The following is a 20,536-nucleotide window of genomic DNA, read 5'->3' as shown; positions in this document are numbered from 1 at the left end:
TGTGTGAACTCACTCTGCTCCTGTTTCCGTTCCTACTTCCTCCTTCGTTGAAATGGGCCGGCTCATTATATCGGAATGTATAATATAGTGGGCCGGCCCATAATAATTTTAGACCACACCAAAGTGACGATTTATAGAAATATTTGATTTTTATTTATAGAATATTTTAAAATTCATTTAGAAAAGATATATTCTTACCGAGGAAAAGAATTTGTTTTCTTCCATTGAAAGCATTTTTTTTCTTTTCATTTCTGTAGGTGCATTTACACACTTTACATGGTTAAGTTGTACGTGACAGACGGATACGTAAGATAAAATTATGCAGCAGTGATAAGGGTGATGGTCTTCGTCATATCATCTTACCCTCTTCCTGACCGACACTGCTTGACCGCACGCGAAAGTATATATCGAGATCATGGGGCTTTCTTCCATTCTTCTGTTGCAGGCTCCTCCAATCCCTTCGCTTTCTTCCTCAACCCATTTCTGCTGCCACTCTTCTTCTCTCCCACCGCCATGTGCGATCTCGAAGCTCCAAAGGCGGCCGCAGCTCTTCCCTTCCGCTTCGCCTCCAAGCCGCGGGTGGAACCTCTCGAGAAAGCGCTGCGCATTGGCCGCTCGCGCTGCCGCCGGAGGCTCCGCGGCGGAGGCGCTCCGCAGGATCCTGGAGTCTCCCGGGATCCACCAGGGCCCCGCTTGCTTCGACGCGCTCAGCGGCAGGCTTGTTGAGAGGGCGGGATTCCCGCTGTGTTTCATGAGCGGTAGGTGTTCGCTCCTGGGCCTCATCGATCTTTCATGTTCTTAACTCGATAACAGGAACTTGTGGAAGAGTAGGAGAGATTTGATTTCGGTTGGTTTGATTCCTTCAATTGTAACTAGTTTCTTCTTCCTTTTTTATTGACTGTAGTGCAGTAGGCCCATAAGACAGAACTGATGCTACTAGATACAATGCCTTATACCTTATACTAGCCTCCAAAAACCGCATGAGCCTCGTCCCCCATACTTAATTATGTGAGACTCTACAACTACAACCACCACCACAACAACAACAATAAGTTGGTAAGTCCCAACTATTTGGGATCGACTACATGGATATTATGTGAGATTCTACTTTTTAAATTTCAGTAGCTTATTACATGCATCTTGTTCTGTAAGCTGGATTACATAGTGTACTACTTCATAACCCAATCAAACTAATTGATCCAACTAGACATATCTTGCCTTTTAGTTCTTGTCTTAATCTCTTTTCTTTTTGTTACAGTCTACTACTTCATAACCCACTACTTCTTATTACAATCAAAGTAATTGATTCAGCTAGTCACATCTTGCTTTTGAGGTCTTGTCTTAATTTTTTCTCTTTCTGAATTTCGTTAATGTTAATAGTAATTTGCAACTTTCTGGAGCCACTTACACTAGATTTTAAACCCAATTAGTCTCCAACTTATCAAAAACCTCTTATCATTCTTGTTCCACTCATCCAAGGTAAAATTATATTGTTTGTGTGTAGTACTTTTATATTTTAACATCATTATCTGAATAAAATACTCAATTTTGTATTTAGCGGTAGTTGTCATAGGACTCATCATCAGATATTGTTTTGAATCCCTTGACCCATTCTCTTTTTCTTGCTTTTTCATGTGCAATTGTTGTTGTGAGTAATGCAATTGCAAGCCCTATTGCCTCTTTCGGTAGATTCGTGTTCTTGTCCTGCTCCAATACTCAGTATTTTCAGAGCTCATTGTTAGTTACGTTGTCTAGTTTGGGTTAATACTGAAGCAATCTTTAGTATCATCATGTCCAATATATGCCTCTCTTTCATTGTTATGAAACCAAGTAATAAACTGTTACGTGGGTTTGGAAATAGTTTTCGCCAAATATTTAATGGCATATCTCACATGTTGATAACACTTAACAATATCTATATCTTTTTTGCCCTATTATTGTTGCTGGTTCTCAACTTATCATGCACTATATGTTGATCTTACTTTCATGAAGTCGTAAAAGCAAACTTGTACTTATTTACAAGATTATACATCCACTAGTATTTGATTCATGGTGTTGCAACCAGGTACGTTCTCATATGTTGCATATCATCATTAGTTGGCTGACTAAGCCAATTTGGAGTTCCTCAATGGACAATAAAGTTATCTCTACTTACTGTTGACACTAATGATAATGTTCATTGACCTATATTACAGTGAACTTTGGCATTCTGTTATGTTGTTGGGTTTCAGGTTTTTCAGTTTCAGCTGCTCGTCTGGGATTGCCAGATGTTGGTCTCATATCGTATGGAGAAATGGCTGACCAAGGACGTCAAATTACCCAAGCGGTATCGATTCCTATAATTGGAGATGGTGACAATGGATATGGAAATGCTATGAATGTCAAGAGAACAGTGAAAGGTTTCATTCAAGTTGGTTTTGCAGGGATAATCATTGAAGACCAGGTAAAATTTTTAATAGAGCACCTAAGTGATTACAGATAGTTTCAATTTAAAGAACCTCTGAGAAAAAAGTACAATTTGATTAATTAACAACTTTGTTGCATAAAATAGTATAAGGGATTCAAATTAAAATGTACTAAATCATGTGATAAGTTCAATTGCACCAGACACGTTGCTCTGCAACTTCACATTCATTTCTTTTTATAGTTATCCCTCTTATCTTTCTTTTTTTCCATAGTTATAATGTGGAAAATCTTCTTTTACTCGCATGATGCTTCTTCTGTTACTTAAAGAAAATCTGGATGGTGTCTCTTGTGGTTAGTGATTCGTATAGATAGTGTCTCCTCATGTTCTTAATCTATGTGGATGTTAAGGTGTCTCCAAAAGCCTGTGGTCATACACGTGGAAGAAAGGTGGTCTCAAGAGAGGAAGCAGTTATGCACATAAAAGCAGCTATTGATGCACGGAGGGAGAGTGGCTCTGATATTGTAATAGTTGCACGGACTGATTCTCGGCAAGCGGTATCTTTAGAGGAATCACTAAAGAGATCAAGAGCTTTTGCTGATGCAGGAGCTGATGTTCTATTCATCGATGCACTTGCTTCTAGAGAGGAGATGAAGGCCTTCTGCGAGATATCACCTTTACTTCCAAAAATGGTAAATTTACGTACTGATGATAATATGAAAGGACCTATTTGTATAATAATTCATAATGCATGTGCATGTAAGTCTTACCTTTAAGAACAATAAGACATTTGTCAACATAATATAAGATCTTTATATCTTCTTCCTCTTTGGTGATTAACTTATCCAAGATTGTGGAAATGGTGTAAAAGTAAGTTTTATTGCTGGCATATACTTTTCGACTTCCAATGCTATGTTATAGATAATTACTACATCAAGTGGTTTAGGTTGTAGGAATCACCATATGGTAGTTTTTGCTGATAGCTTGTCTTGTTTTCTTTTGATAATGCTCCTCATAAGTTGTCATGAATGCCTATCACATCATATGGCTAAGAATCATCATTAATCATGTCTTGATCAGTGATTACAATAGGCGCTCAGGTGCTTGCCTAGGCGCTCGGGTGAGGCGAGGCCCAAGCGCCTCGCTTCATTTCCATGCGACGCGCTTCAAAGAGGCGCCGGGCGCTTTAGGAGAACTCCAGGGTTAAAACATGTGACCGAACTAGATTTTTAGGTCTGGTTGGTCTTCGGTGCTTTAGTTGGTTCAATCGAACCAACTAAATCACCGATATCATGCTCCCTCTTGCGATTTCCCCGACTTCTCCAACCCTAATACTCACGATTTTGCTACCGAGATTTCTTCTCCGCTGTCGCTGCTCGCCGCTGCCACAATCGTTGCTCGCCGCTCCCGCTGCCACCGTCGCTCGTCGCTCCCGCTCCCACTCCAGCTGTCGCTTGCTATCGCTGTCGTTGCCTCAGCAGCCTTGGTCTTCTCACACCCTTCTCATTATACCTAATTGTATACTAATAATAGTAATTTTATTTATTAGTTAATAATATATTATTTTGATTTTAATACTATTAATTTTTATTTATTTAAAATTATTGTTAGGTTTCAAAATAAATGACAAGTGTACAGAGCAACTCAATAGATTTGATGTAAAATTTTATTGTTTTGATTTTTGAGATTTTTTATTAATGTGACATTGTGATTTTGTACATGATTTTCTTAATTTAATAGCGTATTTTTTTTATTTAAATAATTATATTTATTAATTATATTATATATTTTTATATTTTAGTGCCTCGCTTCGCTCGGGCGAGCGCCTAGCTATCACAGACAAAGTTCTAAATAGGATGTTTAATGTAATACTTATGTATGTCTGTGTCTTTTGGTTTGTTCATGCTTTGCACAGCATATAGAGGGATGGTCGAAGGCTTAACAACCTCATTTTAGTTGGGTTTGGTGGCCTTCTTAGGCTTGTTAATAAAGGTTGTGTCATGTGGACACTTGTGAGAGATATTCGATCTGTAGTGGACCATTTTGACCGTTTGTTGTGCAACCGTTCAGAGCTTGTAAAGTCTGTTTGTAATTTATATTGTCTATGAAGTGTTTTCGGAAATGTTTGCTTGTGGATCCCAAGTGAGCCGTTTTCTTTAACCCGTTTTCTCTTTTGTAAGTCCTAAGGGACCATGGGAGGTTTCAGGGAGGTTGACTTTTGCGGACGGACACGCAAGGGTGCTGCATGACTTAGGCAAAACCAGCTAAGTCCGTGACAGATGGTATCATAGCAGGACAAGCACTCATAGAAACACTTGACGTGCAAATGTGGGGGACCTAGCGGGACTGCGTTGAGGACAGTTAGCATGCGCGATCGTTTGGGGGAAAACGAGCATGGAGATGTAGGGAAAAGGAGTCGCTCGGAGGAGCGGGCATCTGAGATTGGCATTCAGAGGAATGGCCAACCCTTCGTGCAAGAGGCACCACGAGAACAAGCAAGCTTGGAAGAATGCGTAGCGCACAAAGGTTGGGATGACTGAGTTCGAGCTACGGCTCGACGTTGACAACAACACTTGATGGTGCTCAAGGCAAGCGAGGCGTTTGGAAAAGAATGAGACCATACAAGGTGGAATGAGTTGCTCAGCGACTGAAAGAGTTGTGCAAAGCTCACAGAGGTGAGGGGAATTGCTAACTCGAAGAATTCGGTACTCATGCAAGGGCTTGTATGCGGACGATGGAATGTTCGCAGCCATCCCAAGGCCACCGGAACTCGACGCCATGGAGCATTGGAACTTTCTCTTCGGCATGAGAAGGATACGTCCGTAGGAGGCTGAAGTGTGCAGCGAGTTCAACATGTTGCTTAGGCCTTGAGTGGTACAACGGCACGTTGAGTCGCAATCTAGCAAGTGCGTTTACAGGAGGCAGAACAATGCATAGTTTGTTCAGCAAATCAGAGTAGTCCTAGGGGATGGTGTTCTCCGAAACGAAGAGAGATGTTGCTCCAACGGGATAGATATCCAGGAGGGATAAGTCTCGGCTCTCTAGAGGGAGAATCATGTGCAACAGACCCCACATGTTGAGGAGTAGTACCTCAAAAACAACAACTCCATGAAGCTCAATGGACCGAGCGAGCGGCGAGGAGTTGTCGCATGATCTCGCTTAAGAGAATACATTGGTGGATGCATTGCGAGATCAAGTGGGGGAACGACCCAAAGCAACACAAATGAAGGCACACTTGGAGTTGATATGAAGATCAAACTCAAGGGAGGGCTGACCCGTGGAATGGTGAGCATGAGAGCCACCGTTAACTCAATGCAAAACGAGGAGCGGAGCAACTTGGGTGTAACTTAGCAAAGTACCCAAGCCGCATGAAGGGAGCCGACATAGAAGATGAAACATGGAGCGGAGGCACATAGCTTTCCTTGGACAGAGATCAAGGACATGAACTCTTGCAGAGGCAAGAGCAGGATAATGTTGTTCCATGGGTCCTTCATTCTGATAGAACAGACTCATCTTGCATAGTGCCAAAGACGAAGGGAGCTTCTAGGCACATGCACCTTATCTCGGAGAAGCATTTGAGAGAGGAACTAAGGTGACTCAACTTGCGGAGGCGAAGTTGGGTTTAGAAGGTCTTGGCACGGGGCAAGAGGATGCGGAGGCGGGTACTCTTGAAGAATATGCCACAGTGTTGCCATTCAAATTGCCATGAAGGAAGCGGTGCGCAGCGGAGATTGTGCTGGTAGGGGTAGAGGCCCAGGATCCAGACAACGACGCACCATTTTCAGCGAAGTCGGTGGACTTCGAGAGCTACTAGGCGACGGACTGTCCTAGAACGATGCTTCATCTAGGTGTAACCCAAGAGCGGGTGGATGAAGGTCGATTGCCGAAGGAGCGAACAAAATCGAAGGTGGAAGAGACCTTGCGATGTATTGGCTTAGGCCACACATGGAGTGATCACATTTCAGAGTTCATCCCACAATGATTAGAATGCAATGGAGATGTCACTAGGAGGCGACATGGTGTAGCGGATCGTGGTGGAACAGTTCGTGGCAATGCGATACACACGACATAGTCCCGTGAGGGACTATATCATACAAAGTTATGATCGGGAGCTATTGAGAGCTCCACTTCGGTTAACAACACGACGACAAGAAGGGCTATGGATTCAAAGAGTGAAGGCCATGGTACCACAGAGGTGGGTCTTTCATACGTGCATCGAGTTTTGCATCGGATAAAAACCTTGGTTATTAGCATATGAGGGCTGTGTTCCACCGAGGAAAATGTTCGAATGCAAGTACCAGTGAGTCCCATGGGAGGGACTTGATCATGCAGAGGTGTGATCGAAGCAGCTGGAGAGTTGGACTACTCCAGAGCCCATATTCGCTTAAGGGAGCCCGACAAGTCAGAGGACAAGGTCGAGTAAGCGAACGTTGCTACCAAGGAAACTAAAGAGAATAGAATCAGTGCAAACCCTACAACATGATTGTAGAGGCCATTTATTGGAGTTGCAGTCCGTCTTTCCATCGACCAAAGGGAGCTGCTTGGAGAACACAGAGGTGTTGAAGCAGGGGGTCGAAAGGGGTGAGGAAGCGATGATGAGTCTAGAGGGATTTAGCTATTCAAAACCAAGCATCGGTTAGAATAAAGGTGGACTCGGAGGAGTGCCACAGAGACATATCTACTGATCGTGAAGAAAAGGGATGCAGATGCGAGACGACGGATAGTAGGGCCATGGGCATGACAGTGCCATGGTACTGTAGAGATAGGACTTCCGTGTAATCATCGATCCCTTGCTCTCATGGAGGGAGAGAGCTTGGTCGTGAAAGGGGCCGAGGAGGTGGAGCATGCAGAGGCAAACTCCAAGTACCGAGATAAGGCTGAAGGGCAGAGGCCAAGGAACTTCGTACGACCGGTGTCAACAAGCTTCTCATCAAGATAGCCGAAAGTGAAGGACTTTGGGTCGTGCAAGAGTGCACGACCAAGGAACGAAGCAGGCAGTACGCGGTGTTGTACCTTTGCTACTCAGTGGAGTAGGCAGCCAGGTTGATGGAGAAGATGGTACAATCCCAGAGGCGACCAAAACTATTAGAGACTTACTCCAAGTTGGGGTGAAAACTTCCTGCATTCCAGAAGTTCGATGACATTGAGAAGGTGAATCACAGTAGCTAACTCAATGCAAGGAGTGCAAACACTTCAAGTGCTTCAGAAGTGTGAGCAAAGAGCAGGCGAAGGTCAGTAACCAGCTCGATGCATGGAGTACAACCCTTGAGGAGGCGAGCGAAGTCAAGTAACCATTGTCTTCTCAACTCTTAAGAGAATGGGTGAAATCGAGTACCCCAATTCTCTTATCTATCCAGCAGAGGAGCTCTGCACAGGGTCAAAGACCCTTCGAAGATAATAGTTGTCAAATCCTCACCAATGGGTGATCAGTGCTACTGAGAGTAGATTATCCGCTTCATTTCCCAACAAAATACCAATCGAAAGCGGAAGTGATGCGAATCTACTTGGAAGTGACAACTAAGTGAAAAAAGAGTCGATGAACAAATTTTGTGGAGGAAGGACCTAAAACTTCAAATGTTTGCGAGGCGATGCTCGTTAAAGCTCCAACAAGCATCCACCCAGTTCAAGCAGCATGAGGCATTTGAGAGACTAGCGCATAGTAAGGATGGTCTTTTCCTTTATCTCATGGATCCGCAGGAACCAACAAGGATCAGCACAACTCAGCCAACCCCACACTAGAGTCAGAGTCATTGGCGAGTTAAAGCAGCATAGCAGTTCAAAGGTTCGACTACTCAAAAACAGCAGCGGAGAGTAGTTGGGAGCCAAGAGGCGCATTGCAGCTAGAGCAGAAGATTGAAGACTCAGCAAAGGCGAGGAGTTACAGTGTCGGCAAAGGCTTCGACGAGGACGTCGAAGGAATAAGTGGGGGAGAATGTCATGGACAAAGTTCTAAACAGGATGTTTAATGTAATACTTATGTATGTCCGTATCTTTTGGTTTGTTCATGCTTTGAACAGCATGTAGAGGGACGGTCGAAGGCTTAACAACCCCATTTTAGTTGGGTTTGGTGATCTTCTTAGGCTTGTAAATAAAGGTTGTGTCATGTGGACACTTGTGAGAGATATTCGGTCTGTAGTGGATCATTTTGACCCTTTGTTGTGCAACCGTTCAGAGCTTGTAAAGTCTGTTTGTAATTTGCATCGTTTATAAAGTGTTTCCTGAAATGTTTGCTTGTGGATCTCAAGTGAGGCGCTTTCTTTAACCCGTTTTCTCTTTTGTAGGTCCTAAGGGACCATGGGAGGTTTCGGGGAGGCTGATCTTTGCGGACGGACACGCAAGAGTGCCGCACGACTTAGGCAAAACCAGCTAAGTCCGTGATATAGCGCCTCGGGCGTTTTTAAACCTTGGTGCCTTATGGCGCCTAGGGCTTTTTAAATCACTGGTCTTGATGATGATAATAGTAGTAGTTAATGATTGCATAGTTTGTTATTGCATAGTAGTTATAAACTGAGCTTAAATTTAGCTCAGAATTGGACGAACTTCTAGCTGCTCTTGAATGTCTCGGTTTATTATGAGTCCTGCAGAAAAGCAATGGACTCTAAGAGTGCACAACAAATGACACTAAACCTGATGCAAGTACATTTAGGTATATATCCACTTGAAGCCCCTGAATCATCTTGAAAGTCCTTTGGAGCATGTCAGTAGCCTCAAAACTACCTTAAAGACTCTCCATATCATCGTAGTGTGTCTGAGGTGAATCAGATCTCCAATGTGAATTAATTTGCTCAGCATGTGGCATTGACAACAATGGTTAGTGTGTCTGAAATCCATGGATACTTCTGGCAAGCATGTTAAGTGTTGTCCTAATACTTGACATCTAACACCCTTTTTCTTCCTTCTGTTGAAAAACCTCCTTAAAGCTTTGCTCTATTATTTTCTTTTTGTAATAAAACCTGCCTCTCTTTTCTTTTTATAAAGAAAGTGCATATAAAAAATTGGTTATCCATGCCACTCTTTTTATAAATAGGCTTTTCTTTTGTCAACTCCTCCATGTGCATATGAAGGTAATGGTAGTCTAACAGTATCCTCTTGCTGTTATTATGCTTTGTATCTTGTCCCCTTGTCGATACGTTGTCTTAGAAATTAGTTCACATTGTTGAGACTCTTATAATTATTTTATGGACACTAGATTATTTTCAGGATATCTCATTCAAAATTTTTTGTTCTTCTTGATTGGTATACATAATTTTTGCTTATTTTTATATTAGCAAAATTGATAGCTTTATATGCCTTTATTTATTTATTTATTTATTGTGACCTCAAAGTCTTGTTAGGACCATAAGTTCCTTACTACAATATTCTTTCCCAATTTTTCAGGCCAACATGCTTGAAGGTGGGGGGAAAACTCCCATACTGAACCCTGTTGAACTTGAGGAGATTGGTTTCAAAATTGTAAGCTATCCGTTATCTTTGATTGGAGTATCAATCCGAGCAATGGAGGTACGCTTCTTTATTGTTTTAAGAGTTTATAATGTTAGCAACTTTTTCTACTGTGCCGCTTCTGGTGATCTTAGCTTCTGTTGTGCTTACTTTGTGCATGTCTTTGGTATTAACTTCTGGTGATGTCTTAGTTCATTTCCAGTGATGGTGTCTTTTGTATGCTTTAATGATGTCTTTTATAACATTGCTTTAATCAAAACCCAGATCTACCTCTATCTTAACATGATCATTATAGATCTTCACTTTTCTCATTTAGCATGAATGCAAGAAGTTGGATGCAAAGAATCTTGACTAGTCAATACATCTTGCCTATCTCTGTTGCATGAGAAAGTATCTTTATTTATGGTACATAATTTTTCAGAAAGAAGTAGCACTCTTGGTATCTACTTTGAGTGACAAGGCACCAAAATATTTACTTCTAGCACTCCTGGTATCTACTTTTGGCAAATTTAGTGATGCTGAACCTGTTTGATATACCACTTAAAATGTAATAATGTATCAGGCATGAATTTATGCTACATGCATTATTCCTAATATCATGGTTGAACTGGCAGGGTTTTATCATTTTCTTTCTTTGACACAGGGGAGTGAATAAGTTTAATCTAAGCAACCATTACAGAAGCAAAATCTAACTAGCTATAACTCATTGTATATATTGTAGGCATACAAATACCAACTTCTATCAATAGAAGCATTTAGCCCTTGTTTGTTTAGAAAGCTTGGCCATGCATCTACTTGCAGTTGGTTGTACAATAGAGAAAATGAAAATTCCAGTAGTTCTTACAGTGGAGGCATATCTAAGAAAATACTAACCAATACCTAATTATTTATAGTCTAGTAAATTGACTTTGGAAATCAGTTCAGCAAGGGGTCCTCAAAAATCTACATCTATGGGTTAAATAAATAACAGGGGTGTCACATGGATCATGTTGGATTATGTCTGCACTGGGTTGAGATTTATAAACTATATAGTAATACAATATTCTCAATACAAGTCCAACCCATTTAACAATTGTGTCAAAATTCAGATGCAAAATCACCCAACATTCTACATGTGTGGCACAACTTAATCCATATAGCTATATAATAAGAGGTTATGTTGAATAATGACAAGGATGACACCATCAAACCATTTTCAACAAGATTTGACTTGCTTGCAGGACAAACTTGACATATACAATTTGATCACTATGGTATTGGCATGATTTCACCTACTTGTATGACTTTAACATGACATGATGAAACATGTAATCTTGGTTACTCCCACTTCAGAAGTGAATTGAGGGATTATGACACTATATAGACTAAGATGGATCAATAACTTGGACTTTGTATTTCTAGGCCACCTAGTTTTATGCCCCTTTGGGTTATTGGGTTAGTGGCCTCTCAAGTTGGGTCATGACTAATAGTTCCGAAGCAGACACAGTGCTAGACATGTATAGCAAGAGGGACATCACACACCACTGAGTTATGAGTCTCATATGCTTGCTATTAGGCAAAGCTTAGGAGTTACATCATACACCACTGGGTTATGGGTCTCATATGCTGCCTACTAGGCAATGGTTATAAACTGTGTTGGATTATGGAAGAAATTGACACCTTAATTAGTTCCAAGTTGAAGTGAGGAAAGATTCTGATGATTTATGGGACCACATGGATCTGCTACTATTGACTAGAGTTCAAACATTTCTTGTGCCACATGATCTTTGAATTCCAAGTTATTGGTTGGGAGGTGTATTGGACCATGATGCCAATAGTAAATCAACCACTGGAGAGCCTTGGTATGGTTAGGTACATGGTCTGTTACACATTGTTCTGATCTTGATTAGATTTGCAATAACTGCTGTCTTCTATGCTTCAACCAGCCAAGCTTATATGATCTATATACCAAAGATTAAATAAATTACTCGAGTAATGAGCAAGTACCTCAAAATATACAGGATGCTCTTGCTGCCATAAAGAGTGGTCGTGTCCCTCCTCCTGGGAGCCTGCCATCGTTTGATGAAATCAAGGACACACTGGGCTTTAATGATTATTATGAAGAAGAAAAGAGATACAGCATTAGTCCTTCTCAACCATCATATCAAAGAGGTGAACACTGAACATCTGAAATCTCATTTCTTGGTAGAACCTTTTTGACGTCTGCTGGTTTTTAGGCACAGTATATTCCCCTGGAATAAGCAGTGTTTATAATACAAGGCTGACAACTGCAGAAAGACCTGAGCAAAGCCAAAGGGCAGATGATCCGAGTGACCCAGTTGTTGAAGTGGTAACTCCATATGTCTATGATAACTTCAATTCAGGTGATAGAAGTCGTCAGTCTGGAATGTGGTCTCGTTCGCTGAGATTGAAGATTACTGGAAGGAATGGACTTGAGAAACTCGATGTCAGGATCCCGGTAAATCTCTACATTTCACAGAAAATATTCAACTTCTTTAAGATGCAAACCACATGTTGCATGTTCTTGCACTCAGAAGCATATTTTGATAGATGTTCGCGAGCTGATGCATGTGTGTCGAAATGACACTGTGCCATCCTGTGGCCAAAAATACCTTGAGATCTGCTGTCTTGTGTGGATGTTTCTCACAAAATTGATGTACCCTGGCATGTACACCATTTTTGGCTCATGCAAGCATAATAGGTTCCTAGCCATCCTTTTTCAACAAGTGAGAGTGCTTGAACTGCAAGTAAAGTATGCAGGCAAAATTTTCTATATCCATTAGCACTTAATATGTTTGATTTATATCTTTGTGGTTAATGTTTATGGACATTTGGGGGATGTATTTTCCAACATAAAGATGAAATGAGGACTATAGCTTACAGATCAGTCCATGGAATGTCTCTGATGAAATAATTTGTCATTTCATGACAGGCTGGGTTCTTGGAAGGGATGGCAGGAGTTATACCAGGTGTTAGAATCTCAACAACTTTTTTCTTATGGATTGAATAAACCTTTAAAAAAGTCCAAACTTTAATGATGATATTTTTGTTCACAGGCTTGGGAGGTGTCAATATCATGCAAATGTTGGAGGATGCGTCCATCGAAGGTGGCCCTGAAAGTGGTAAAATATTGCTAGACTTCAATGATGCCATGGGAGATAGGATTCAGGTGTTTGTGGAGTGATGGCGCATGAATCTTTTAATAGAACTGCAGTTGTCACCTTTCTTTGTTACCCAATCGAAGTTGCTGTGCTCCCAGACTCTGTGATGCCAATTTTATTTAGAGCATCTGAAAGATAAACAGATTTGGATGTTTATTTTCTAGTAGAATTATTATGAGTAAGACTTCCACTCAAACAGCAGATGAACAAGTATCATGCCTTTAACGATCCTAATCATGCTCTTGGCCAACTAATTAATTCTTGGGTCTATCTTCTTTTTAATTTTGTATCTTGTAATTACTAATGAGCTTTGTTTCAAAGGTCACTCTTGAACACTAACTGTTGTCAACACTCTGTTCCACTTGAATACCTTTGAGAGGGGGGTGGGGGAAGAAAAAGTAAAAGAGGAGAAATATTTCTGAACAGTTTAAATGTGGTTGATCCTTTATTTAGGAAATGTGTATACCCCTGCAAGATCATTGATTTGCATATATGTTATGCTAAAGAATACCTCTAAACTTCAAAATCCTTCAAAATTACACATTTATTGTTTCACAAGTTTGCAGATATATTCTCTATAGCTCTTATTATTTTCTTTGTACATCTTCAATAAGAAGCCTCCATCTACCTCTGTCAAAATTCATAACTGCTGTCCTCTATAAACCCTTAATACTAAACTTTGCAACTAAAAGGTGGTATATGTTTCTATAATAAAGAATTCTTCCACCACTAGTCCATTAGGCAATTAATTGTACTCGAGAAGGTCCACCACACCCACTCCAAAGAAATTATGGTCAGGAGATCTGACAGTGTCAATTATCCTTCTCCCATTCACTCTCTCTCCAAATTCACAGTCAATTGTGTTGATTCTTCACAAGCTTCTAAACTAATTCACAAACTCCTACAAGAAAACTCAATTTTGAATTGCATAGCCTGGATTTTTTTTTTCCTGTTTGCAATATGATAGTCAAAATATTTATGATAAATAAAACAATCACAAAAAGGCAACACAAAAATTGATTAAGTATGTTATTTTTGGTAGCCATACTCCTTTTCATACATACATCTGGAATGTTCTACAAACACCACAGTTATGGCTGGAGGCGTTCCTGAAGAATATTCTGGGTAGAATATTGCCATGTCAACAGTGGGCTTCCTGTTATATATTAATTGCAAAGGGGCTTTTTGTAATGTCGATGACGAATTATATGCCTTAGTCGGAACCCTTTCGCCTCCTTCGGAAAGCTGTGTCCTTCCGGACGGAGGTCGTAAAACCCTTCCACGTCGCTGGCGAGAACGAAAAAGGGATCGAAGTCTGCCTCAGCCGCCATGGCCGGGATTTGTCGCTTGGGCACCGCCGCCACGCGATCCCTTGCGCGGCGGATGATAGCGGCGCCGCCGCACCGCCGGTCCTTCAGCGCAGTCGCGTTGGCGGATTACTGGACGGAATGGGAGGAGGAGGAGGAGGAGGACAAGGAGCGTTGCCGGCACGCGATGACCGCGGCGGAGGCGTGTGGGGAGAGAGAGCCGGGTGGGGTGCAGTGGGTGTTCATGGGGAGCCCCGCCGCCCAGAGGCACGTGTACGCCACGCGCGTGGCGAAGCTCCTCGACGTCCCGTACATCTCGATGGGCTCCCTCGTCCGCCAGGAACTTAACCCCAGTTCCTGCCTCTACAATCAAGTATCTCTCTCTTCCATCATTCTCGCCATTTCGCCCCAAAGTATCTTCTCCTCCTCTTCTTGGATCGATTTGTCAGTTATGCTGTTCATTCTTGATTCATTTTCTCTAATTTTTGGCGCCAACCTTAGAAATTCTTGGAGCTTTTGTTCGATCTGTGGTGTAATCTTGGTGATTTATGGCGGTTATTTTCTTTTTCTTGCTTCGGAAATGATTCTCGCGTGGCGGCAGATTTGTGCGTCCCCTAGTCTCTTAGGGGTGGTTTCGTCATTTAGCGGCAATTGCTGCCAGTGTTCTGCCATAGGGTTTCTGGAACTTAGCGTCACGAGCACTTGGTCTGGCGGCGTGAAGTCTCCACTTTCGATATCGGTCCGCTGCTTTGTGAAATGACAGAAATATACCTTCGATGACAGAGTCTGACAATATCAGTAATAATAGAACAAAAAACAGTAAACATGGGAGTAATTTGATGCGAAATTTTGGGTCGAAATTTAGAATGTAGTTTATTGTTTCGATTTTTTTGTTGTCTTGGTGCTAATTAATTCTATTTAATTCTTTCAAGATTGTGAATGCTATGAATGGTGGGAGGCTGGTGCCGCAGGAAATCGTATTCGGCTTGTTGTCAAAAAGACTCGAGGAAGGATACCAGAGAGGTGAAACTGGATTCATTCTTGATGGAATCCCACGAACCAGGATTCAGGCTGTAAGATTTAAGTTGTTTCTGTCACGCAATTCCTTCTTCTTTTTGGGTTTTAAGTTGCCTTAAATCTTGTCTTTTTTAGGTCTTGGTTTAAAATCTTGTCCTTCTATGGTGGTTACTATAAATAAATTGGCCAAAGTATACACCAGTTTTGTTTCTTGTTCATATAGCAGATGCTTTGAAAGAAAAAGCAGAGTGATAGGATTTCACTTCTCTTATGAAGCATCTTCTTTCTTCAATTGAAGAAGTATATTTGAAAGAGATTGATAGAGAAAGAGAAAAAGAAGAAAGAACAGAACATGTGAGGCTAAGGAAGAGAAGAAAGAGGGGAGCAAGTGAGATAATTTGATAATATAAGTTCTATCTAGTTTGATGATCCTATTTCTATATGGAGTAGGATATAACAGACTTACTATATTATACATGATACAAAATTAATCTGGTATCCACAAAATGCCCTTGTTATAAGACTGTAACTCCCAGAAAGAGTCTAACTAGAAAAATAATTAGTCCAATCTATACAATATCGAGACTTTTAGACACTAGTTTGACTCTAATTAAAACTCTAGAGGTTTTTCAAAATTATGTTAAAAAATAAGCACAAAAATATAAGTATCCTTAATCTGAGTAGATCTAGGATTTGTTTCAAGCAGGAGGGTTAGTTCGGCTCGTTATGATTTGGATCTTGACTCATGTCTTTATTTGGTTTGCATATGGTTCGATCATCTTTATATGTGGTCTTGGTGCCGAGAGCCACCAATAGTCTTGCCCTAGTGCTAAGAGGTCCATTAAAAATTAGGACCGACTTATTTAGTCTATAAGGTATTTAGGTTAGCATTCTTGTTTTCAACTTCATCTCCCATGCTGCTACCAGTATAAAGGTTTCCTTGCAAATGTTCATTTGTTGTTATTGTTCTTTTTTGGTTAATTTTTGGTTTCTGATTATCTTGTGCATGTTTAGGAATTTCAGAGTACTGTTAAACTATCATAGTTGCCAGTGATGGCTGTTATATTATTTGATATAAGTTAATGTCAATTTTATGCATGCATATGCAGTGCACTTTTTTCCTTTGAGACGCATAAGCCTCTTATTTCTGTCTGCCGTTTCTCAGGAGATACTTGATCAAATAGCGGATATCAATTTGGTAGTGAACTTGAAATGCACACACTGCTTGGTCAAGCAACACTTTGGTACTAATATTTGTTCGCACTGTGGAAAGGCATTTGATGCGATCAACTCAGAATCAACAAGCCTTAGTCCTTGCTTGGCTACACGTACAAGACATGATCAACTTAAATCATCTGCTGCAGTAGACATGAAGGATCTCAGGATGGAAAAGTTCCGTCTCTATTCTGAGCAGGTATTTCCACATTTCTCAAAAGTATTATGAATCTGAAATAAGAGTCATGTATATGAGGAGGCAATATCCACCTTTTTACCACATGGAACTTAAGAGTCATTTGGGAACTTGTTAAGCATTATAATTTTTTTTTTTTTGCGTGGTCTGAGTTTTTCCTCCATTCTACTGTCTGTTAACTAGTGTCTAAGCATAAATGCATTTAGCTGGGATATGATGCTGGGATTTGCCATCCCTTGTTATGATATGATCAAGGGGCTTGACAACTTGACATCCTAAGCAAAGAATAAGCTGGATGGTGTAAGGAAACCAATTCATCTCCCCCAAGTACCTACCTGTTACTGGTGGACCATAGATCCCCTTGTGATTTGGTTATTTAATCCTGAAATTTTCCAAGATATGGATGTAAGCTGTTCAGTCTCCTGTAAATCATCCTGTTATGCCAGTCAGGTGTTCATAGTTGTGATTGCTAATTGATAAACTCTGCTCTCTGGAATGAGTGGCGAGGACTTGTTATGGAGGATTCTGTTTAGCCCACAGTTTTATCCAGACACATTGACCATGGATAAGAACACAAGGCTGTATCTTCCGACCATGTTGGCAGCCACATGGTTGCATAAACCTATATGGGAAATTGTCATGTGTGAGGATGTTTAATACTACTGGTTGTGACTGATATAAACCCATGAGTCTGACTTGTTTCCTTTTCTGGCCTAATCCCTTGACTGGGCATTCTGTTTGTGTCGCAGATGCTTAACCAATCTTTATTCTCCAGCAAGTTTTCTATATGTGCGTGTGTACATATATGTATACGTATATGTAGATTCAATTCTGTTCTTCTAATAGACAAGTCAGATCTCTAAAAAAAGGATAGTGCTACTAACTCTTAGTTTCATCCTCTTTTCCAGTCCTCGTACCATTTTTAATCTAATTCCTCTGCTTATCTGAGCTTCACCTTTCCTTTCCTGCCCATTCCTTTGACCTCTCTTTTCCCGTCTTATTTCTACTTATTTGATCTTTTATTCTGTCTCACTTTCTAGCTAATTGCCATCACCTCCCTAGATGTTAAAGTGCCACTACCTACCTGTTTAGCTTATCTTCTATGCTTTTGTTTTATGTATTCTCAATGCTTCAATATTCACTATGGTCCATTTCTGCTGCAATCTATCTTAATCTGCAGCATTGCTTTGCTCTGCCTCCTGTTAGCCACTGCTTCCATTTGTCCACGTAGCTGTAGCTCCTCAAGTCACTCTTCTCCACATGCCATCTCATTTTTCTCATTCCTCAAAAAACAACTATTATTGTTATTCTTTTTTGCCTTTTTTTCTTGATGTGCATGAGTCAAGTTTTGAGGTCTAGATCGGTCTTAGTTCCACATGTTTAAATGTTAGATAGGTTATGTTAGGGTCAGGGATGGTGTCCATTGTGGGTAGAGCCAACTTGATTTGACTGATTATTATTACCTCTGGTTTCTCACTGGTAATTAGGAAGACTACGAGCTATCCATTCTGAAGTCAGATCATAAGGTGAGCCGTTCAGCGTTAAAGCACATGTCATTGGGATTTGTTATAATCACATTGTGGTTCTCTAATTTTCTTTATTGTTGCATAGCTTGGTGCATCCTTCTGACAAGATAAATAGTATACACAAGTTTCTATGTTCAGTGAATTTTTAAAGAAAAAATTTACTCCTTCCATTCAAACATTACGCAACATATTCTAACTTCCTGGATGTTTTCTCATAGACATGTTCAGCGGCTCTTGACCTCTAACATTTTCCACAGATCCAGCTGCTGGAAGAATACTACAGGAAGCAGAAGAAGCTTTTGGATGTACAAGTCACCGGTGGCCCAGCTGAAACCTGGCGTGGCCTTTTAGCTGCACTACATCTCCAGCATATGGACACCGCCACTGCCCAGAAGCTCACGGTCTAAGTTTCTGGCGGTGTTCTTCTGCCTCGCTGCGGAGTTCACTCGAACTCCTTTTTCAAGGAGCAACTGTTGCTTCTATTTTTTCTGTTGGTGGATGGAGAATCATCAGTGACTTTGTGATGCTGCGGCTAATGACAAATTGTTATTTGAGTGGTAATGACAGTGTATCAATGACGCTCGCAAGGTGTTTGTGTAGCCTTTGTATACTTCTTGTACCTTTCAAGTGTCCCTGGGAATCTCGTGGGTCAACCTGCTAATGTCTGCCTCGTCAGTAAGAAGAGATAGAAGGAAGTATTTCTAAACGTTGTAATTTTTGTTACAACGTTTAGTTACGAGGAAAATAAAGTTAGAAAAAGATGCTTTTCGTAAAAGTTTTCTGTTTCCATTTGTTGTGATTTAATTTCAGTAAAATTAAATTTGTATTCTTTTTAGATTCCATTTAATATCTTCTTTTACGTTATAATCGACCTGATGTAACTGATTTAGTCTAAATTGAATACACGCGGATTAGTCATTACATTCGAAATTTCATCCGACCATAAACTCGGAATCGTAATGAATACCATTCATTCCACGGCAGAAGCGTCAAGAAGTACAAACCCAATTAGCGTGTGTTTGTTGCGACCCATAACGTGTATAAAACGCTCCCCCCTTCAGATCGTAACCATCTTTCATTTCTGGCCGTTATCTCTCTCTCTCTGCCTGTAGGGAAGGGATGATGTAACCTCCTCTTCTTGATGGCGATTATTTCCGCTCGGCTCTCCTATTTCGTCCCCTTCCTCCTCTCATCTCTTCCCACTTCGATCCCCTAGCCTACCACGTTGTCAAGAATCTCTCTCGCAGTTGCTTCGACGCCATCCGTCGAGATGGAGGAATGAACGCCCGTCAAGTGAATCCGCCGTTTCTTAATGACCGTGGAATTGTATGTTTGCTCGCTTCGAGTTCTTTTGCATGCAGGGAAGAATCTTGGTTCATTCTTGATGTCATCCCTTGATTCTTCTGCTGCTGGTGTCTCGAGAGGGAGGCAACAACCTCTCTGAGATGAATCGCCCGTTTCTTGAAGTTTACGGTGTTTCGTTCTAGTTCTTGCTCCAATTCTCGGTTTTCTTGATTGGCCTCTTCGGATTTCCTATGATGACAACTCTCTCAGGATCTTGAAGTGTTGATGTCTTTGAAGCGAATTACCCGTTTCTTGAAGCGCTGATTTCGTTTCTAATTCTTGGTCCAATTTCTCGCGTGAACGAAGGATCTGGCTTCTACCGGCTCATATTCTTGATATAAGCCCTTGATTATTTTTTTCTTTGTTTGTTTCACCCGGAGTTTGGTTTGGTTGTTTAGGGTTTGCTATATTTTTCACGAGAAATGACGGTTTGGATCTGGCGTCTGATGCATTTTTCATCAAAATAACTAGAAGTAGAATAAAACTGCTTGTTTAAAATAGCAGACATGGATGGATGTTCATATATGATCCCCTTTTCTTATATGACTCACAAGGGTGAAATAATTAGAGAAGGAAATGCTGTTGATTAATTGTTGCATGTTCATCCACCGGATCTTTAACTAGAATAGCTGAATCGTTATTAATTTCGCATATAGTTGCCTATATCGTTCAATCAAATATTACTTGTTGTGACTTCCCATTTGTTATAGTGATATAACTGATGATTTTTTCTAATTTTCTTCTAATAATGTTCTCTACAGTATGTAGGTTACAAAAGCTAGAATTAGACTTTTTCTAGTTTTCTTCTAATAATAGTAGTTTCTACAACGTTAATAGGTCTTTTACTTGGTTATTATTCTCATAGGTATTGTTGTCATACTATTATGTATTGATCTCAATTTTGGAATTCAAGCAATAAAAGCGGT

The 20,536-nt window shown here is 40.7% G+C and overlaps 2 protein-coding genes across 6 annotated transcripts; both read left to right on the top strand.

The window, feature by feature from the left end:
- The first annotated feature begins 323 nt into the window (after positions 1-323).
- On the top strand, positions 324-13,206 carry LOC103970737 (uncharacterized). Of its 4 annotated transcripts, none has more exons than XM_009384646.3 (8): positions 324-758; positions 2,232-2,443; positions 2,815-3,096; positions 9,782-9,904; positions 11,845-11,995; positions 12,067-12,302; positions 12,777-12,813; positions 12,901-13,206. In XM_009384646.3, the coding sequence occupies exons 1-8, from the start codon at positions 416-418 to the stop codon at positions 13,026-13,028; spliced, it is 1,512 nt and encodes a 503-aa protein (XP_009382921.2). In that variant the 5' UTR covers positions 324-415; the 3' UTR covers positions 13,029-13,206. The 4 variants fall into 4 exon arrangements, with proteins under 4 accessions (XP_009382921.2, XP_018676347.2, XP_018676346.2 ...); XM_018820801.2 differs by having other exon boundaries at positions 325-758; positions 12,118-12,302; XM_009384645.3 differs by having other exon boundaries at positions 325-758; positions 12,061-12,302.
- A 984-nt stretch (positions 13,207-14,190) lies between these two features.
- LOC103970735 (probable adenylate kinase 7, mitochondrial) lies at positions 14,191-18,885 on the top strand. 2 transcript variants are annotated; one of them, XM_009384644.3, is made up of 4 exons: positions 14,191-14,685; positions 15,245-15,385; positions 16,603-16,743; positions 18,524-18,885. In XM_009384644.3, the coding sequence occupies exons 1-4, from the start codon at positions 14,335-14,337 to the stop codon at positions 18,671-18,673; spliced, it is 783 nt and encodes a 260-aa protein (XP_009382919.2). In that variant the 5' UTR covers positions 14,191-14,334; the 3' UTR covers positions 18,674-18,885. The 2 variants fall into 2 exon arrangements, with proteins under 2 accessions (XP_009382919.2, XP_009382918.2); XM_009384643.3 differs by having other exon boundaries at positions 14,193-14,685; positions 16,495-16,743.
- Positions 18,886-20,536: the final 1,651 nt, after the last annotated feature.

The sequence above is a fragment of the Musa acuminata genome, chromosome BXJ3-11 (genome assembly GCF_036884655.1).
Source record: "Musa acuminata AAA Group cultivar baxijiao chromosome BXJ3-11, Cavendish_Baxijiao_AAA, whole genome shotgun sequence".
Classification (NCBI taxonomy): Eukaryota; Viridiplantae; Streptophyta; class Magnoliopsida; order Zingiberales; family Musaceae; genus Musa; species Musa acuminata.
Note: the sequence above shows the minus strand (reverse complement) of the source record. Positions and strands in the feature narration are given on the sequence as shown.

Bases quoted from the DNA above. Each gene is read 5' to 3' on its own strand.
- LOC103970737 (XM_009384645.3), top strand. From the start codon at position 416: ATGGGGCTTTCTTCCATTCTTCTGTTGCAGGCTCCTCCAATCCCTTCG. The intron at 3,097-9,781 runs GTAAATTTACGT...CCAATTTTTCAG, and splicing joins CACCTTTACTTCCAAAAATG to GCCAACATGCTTGAAGGTGG. The intron at 11,996-12,060 runs GTGAACACTGAA...GCTGGTTTTTAG, and splicing joins TCAACCATCATATCAAAGAG to GCACAGTATATTCCCCTGGA.
- LOC103970735 (XM_009384643.3), top strand. From the start codon at position 14,335: ATGGCCGGGATTTGTCGCTTGGGCACCGCCGCCACGCGATCCCTTGCG. The intron at 14,686-15,244 runs GTATCTCTCTCT...AATTCTTTCAAG, and splicing joins GTTCCTGCCTCTACAATCAA to ATTGTGAATGCTATGAATGG. The intron at 16,744-18,523 runs GTATTTCCACAT...CATTTTCCACAG, and splicing joins TCCGTCTCTATTCTGAGCAG to ATCCAGCTGCTGGAAGAATA.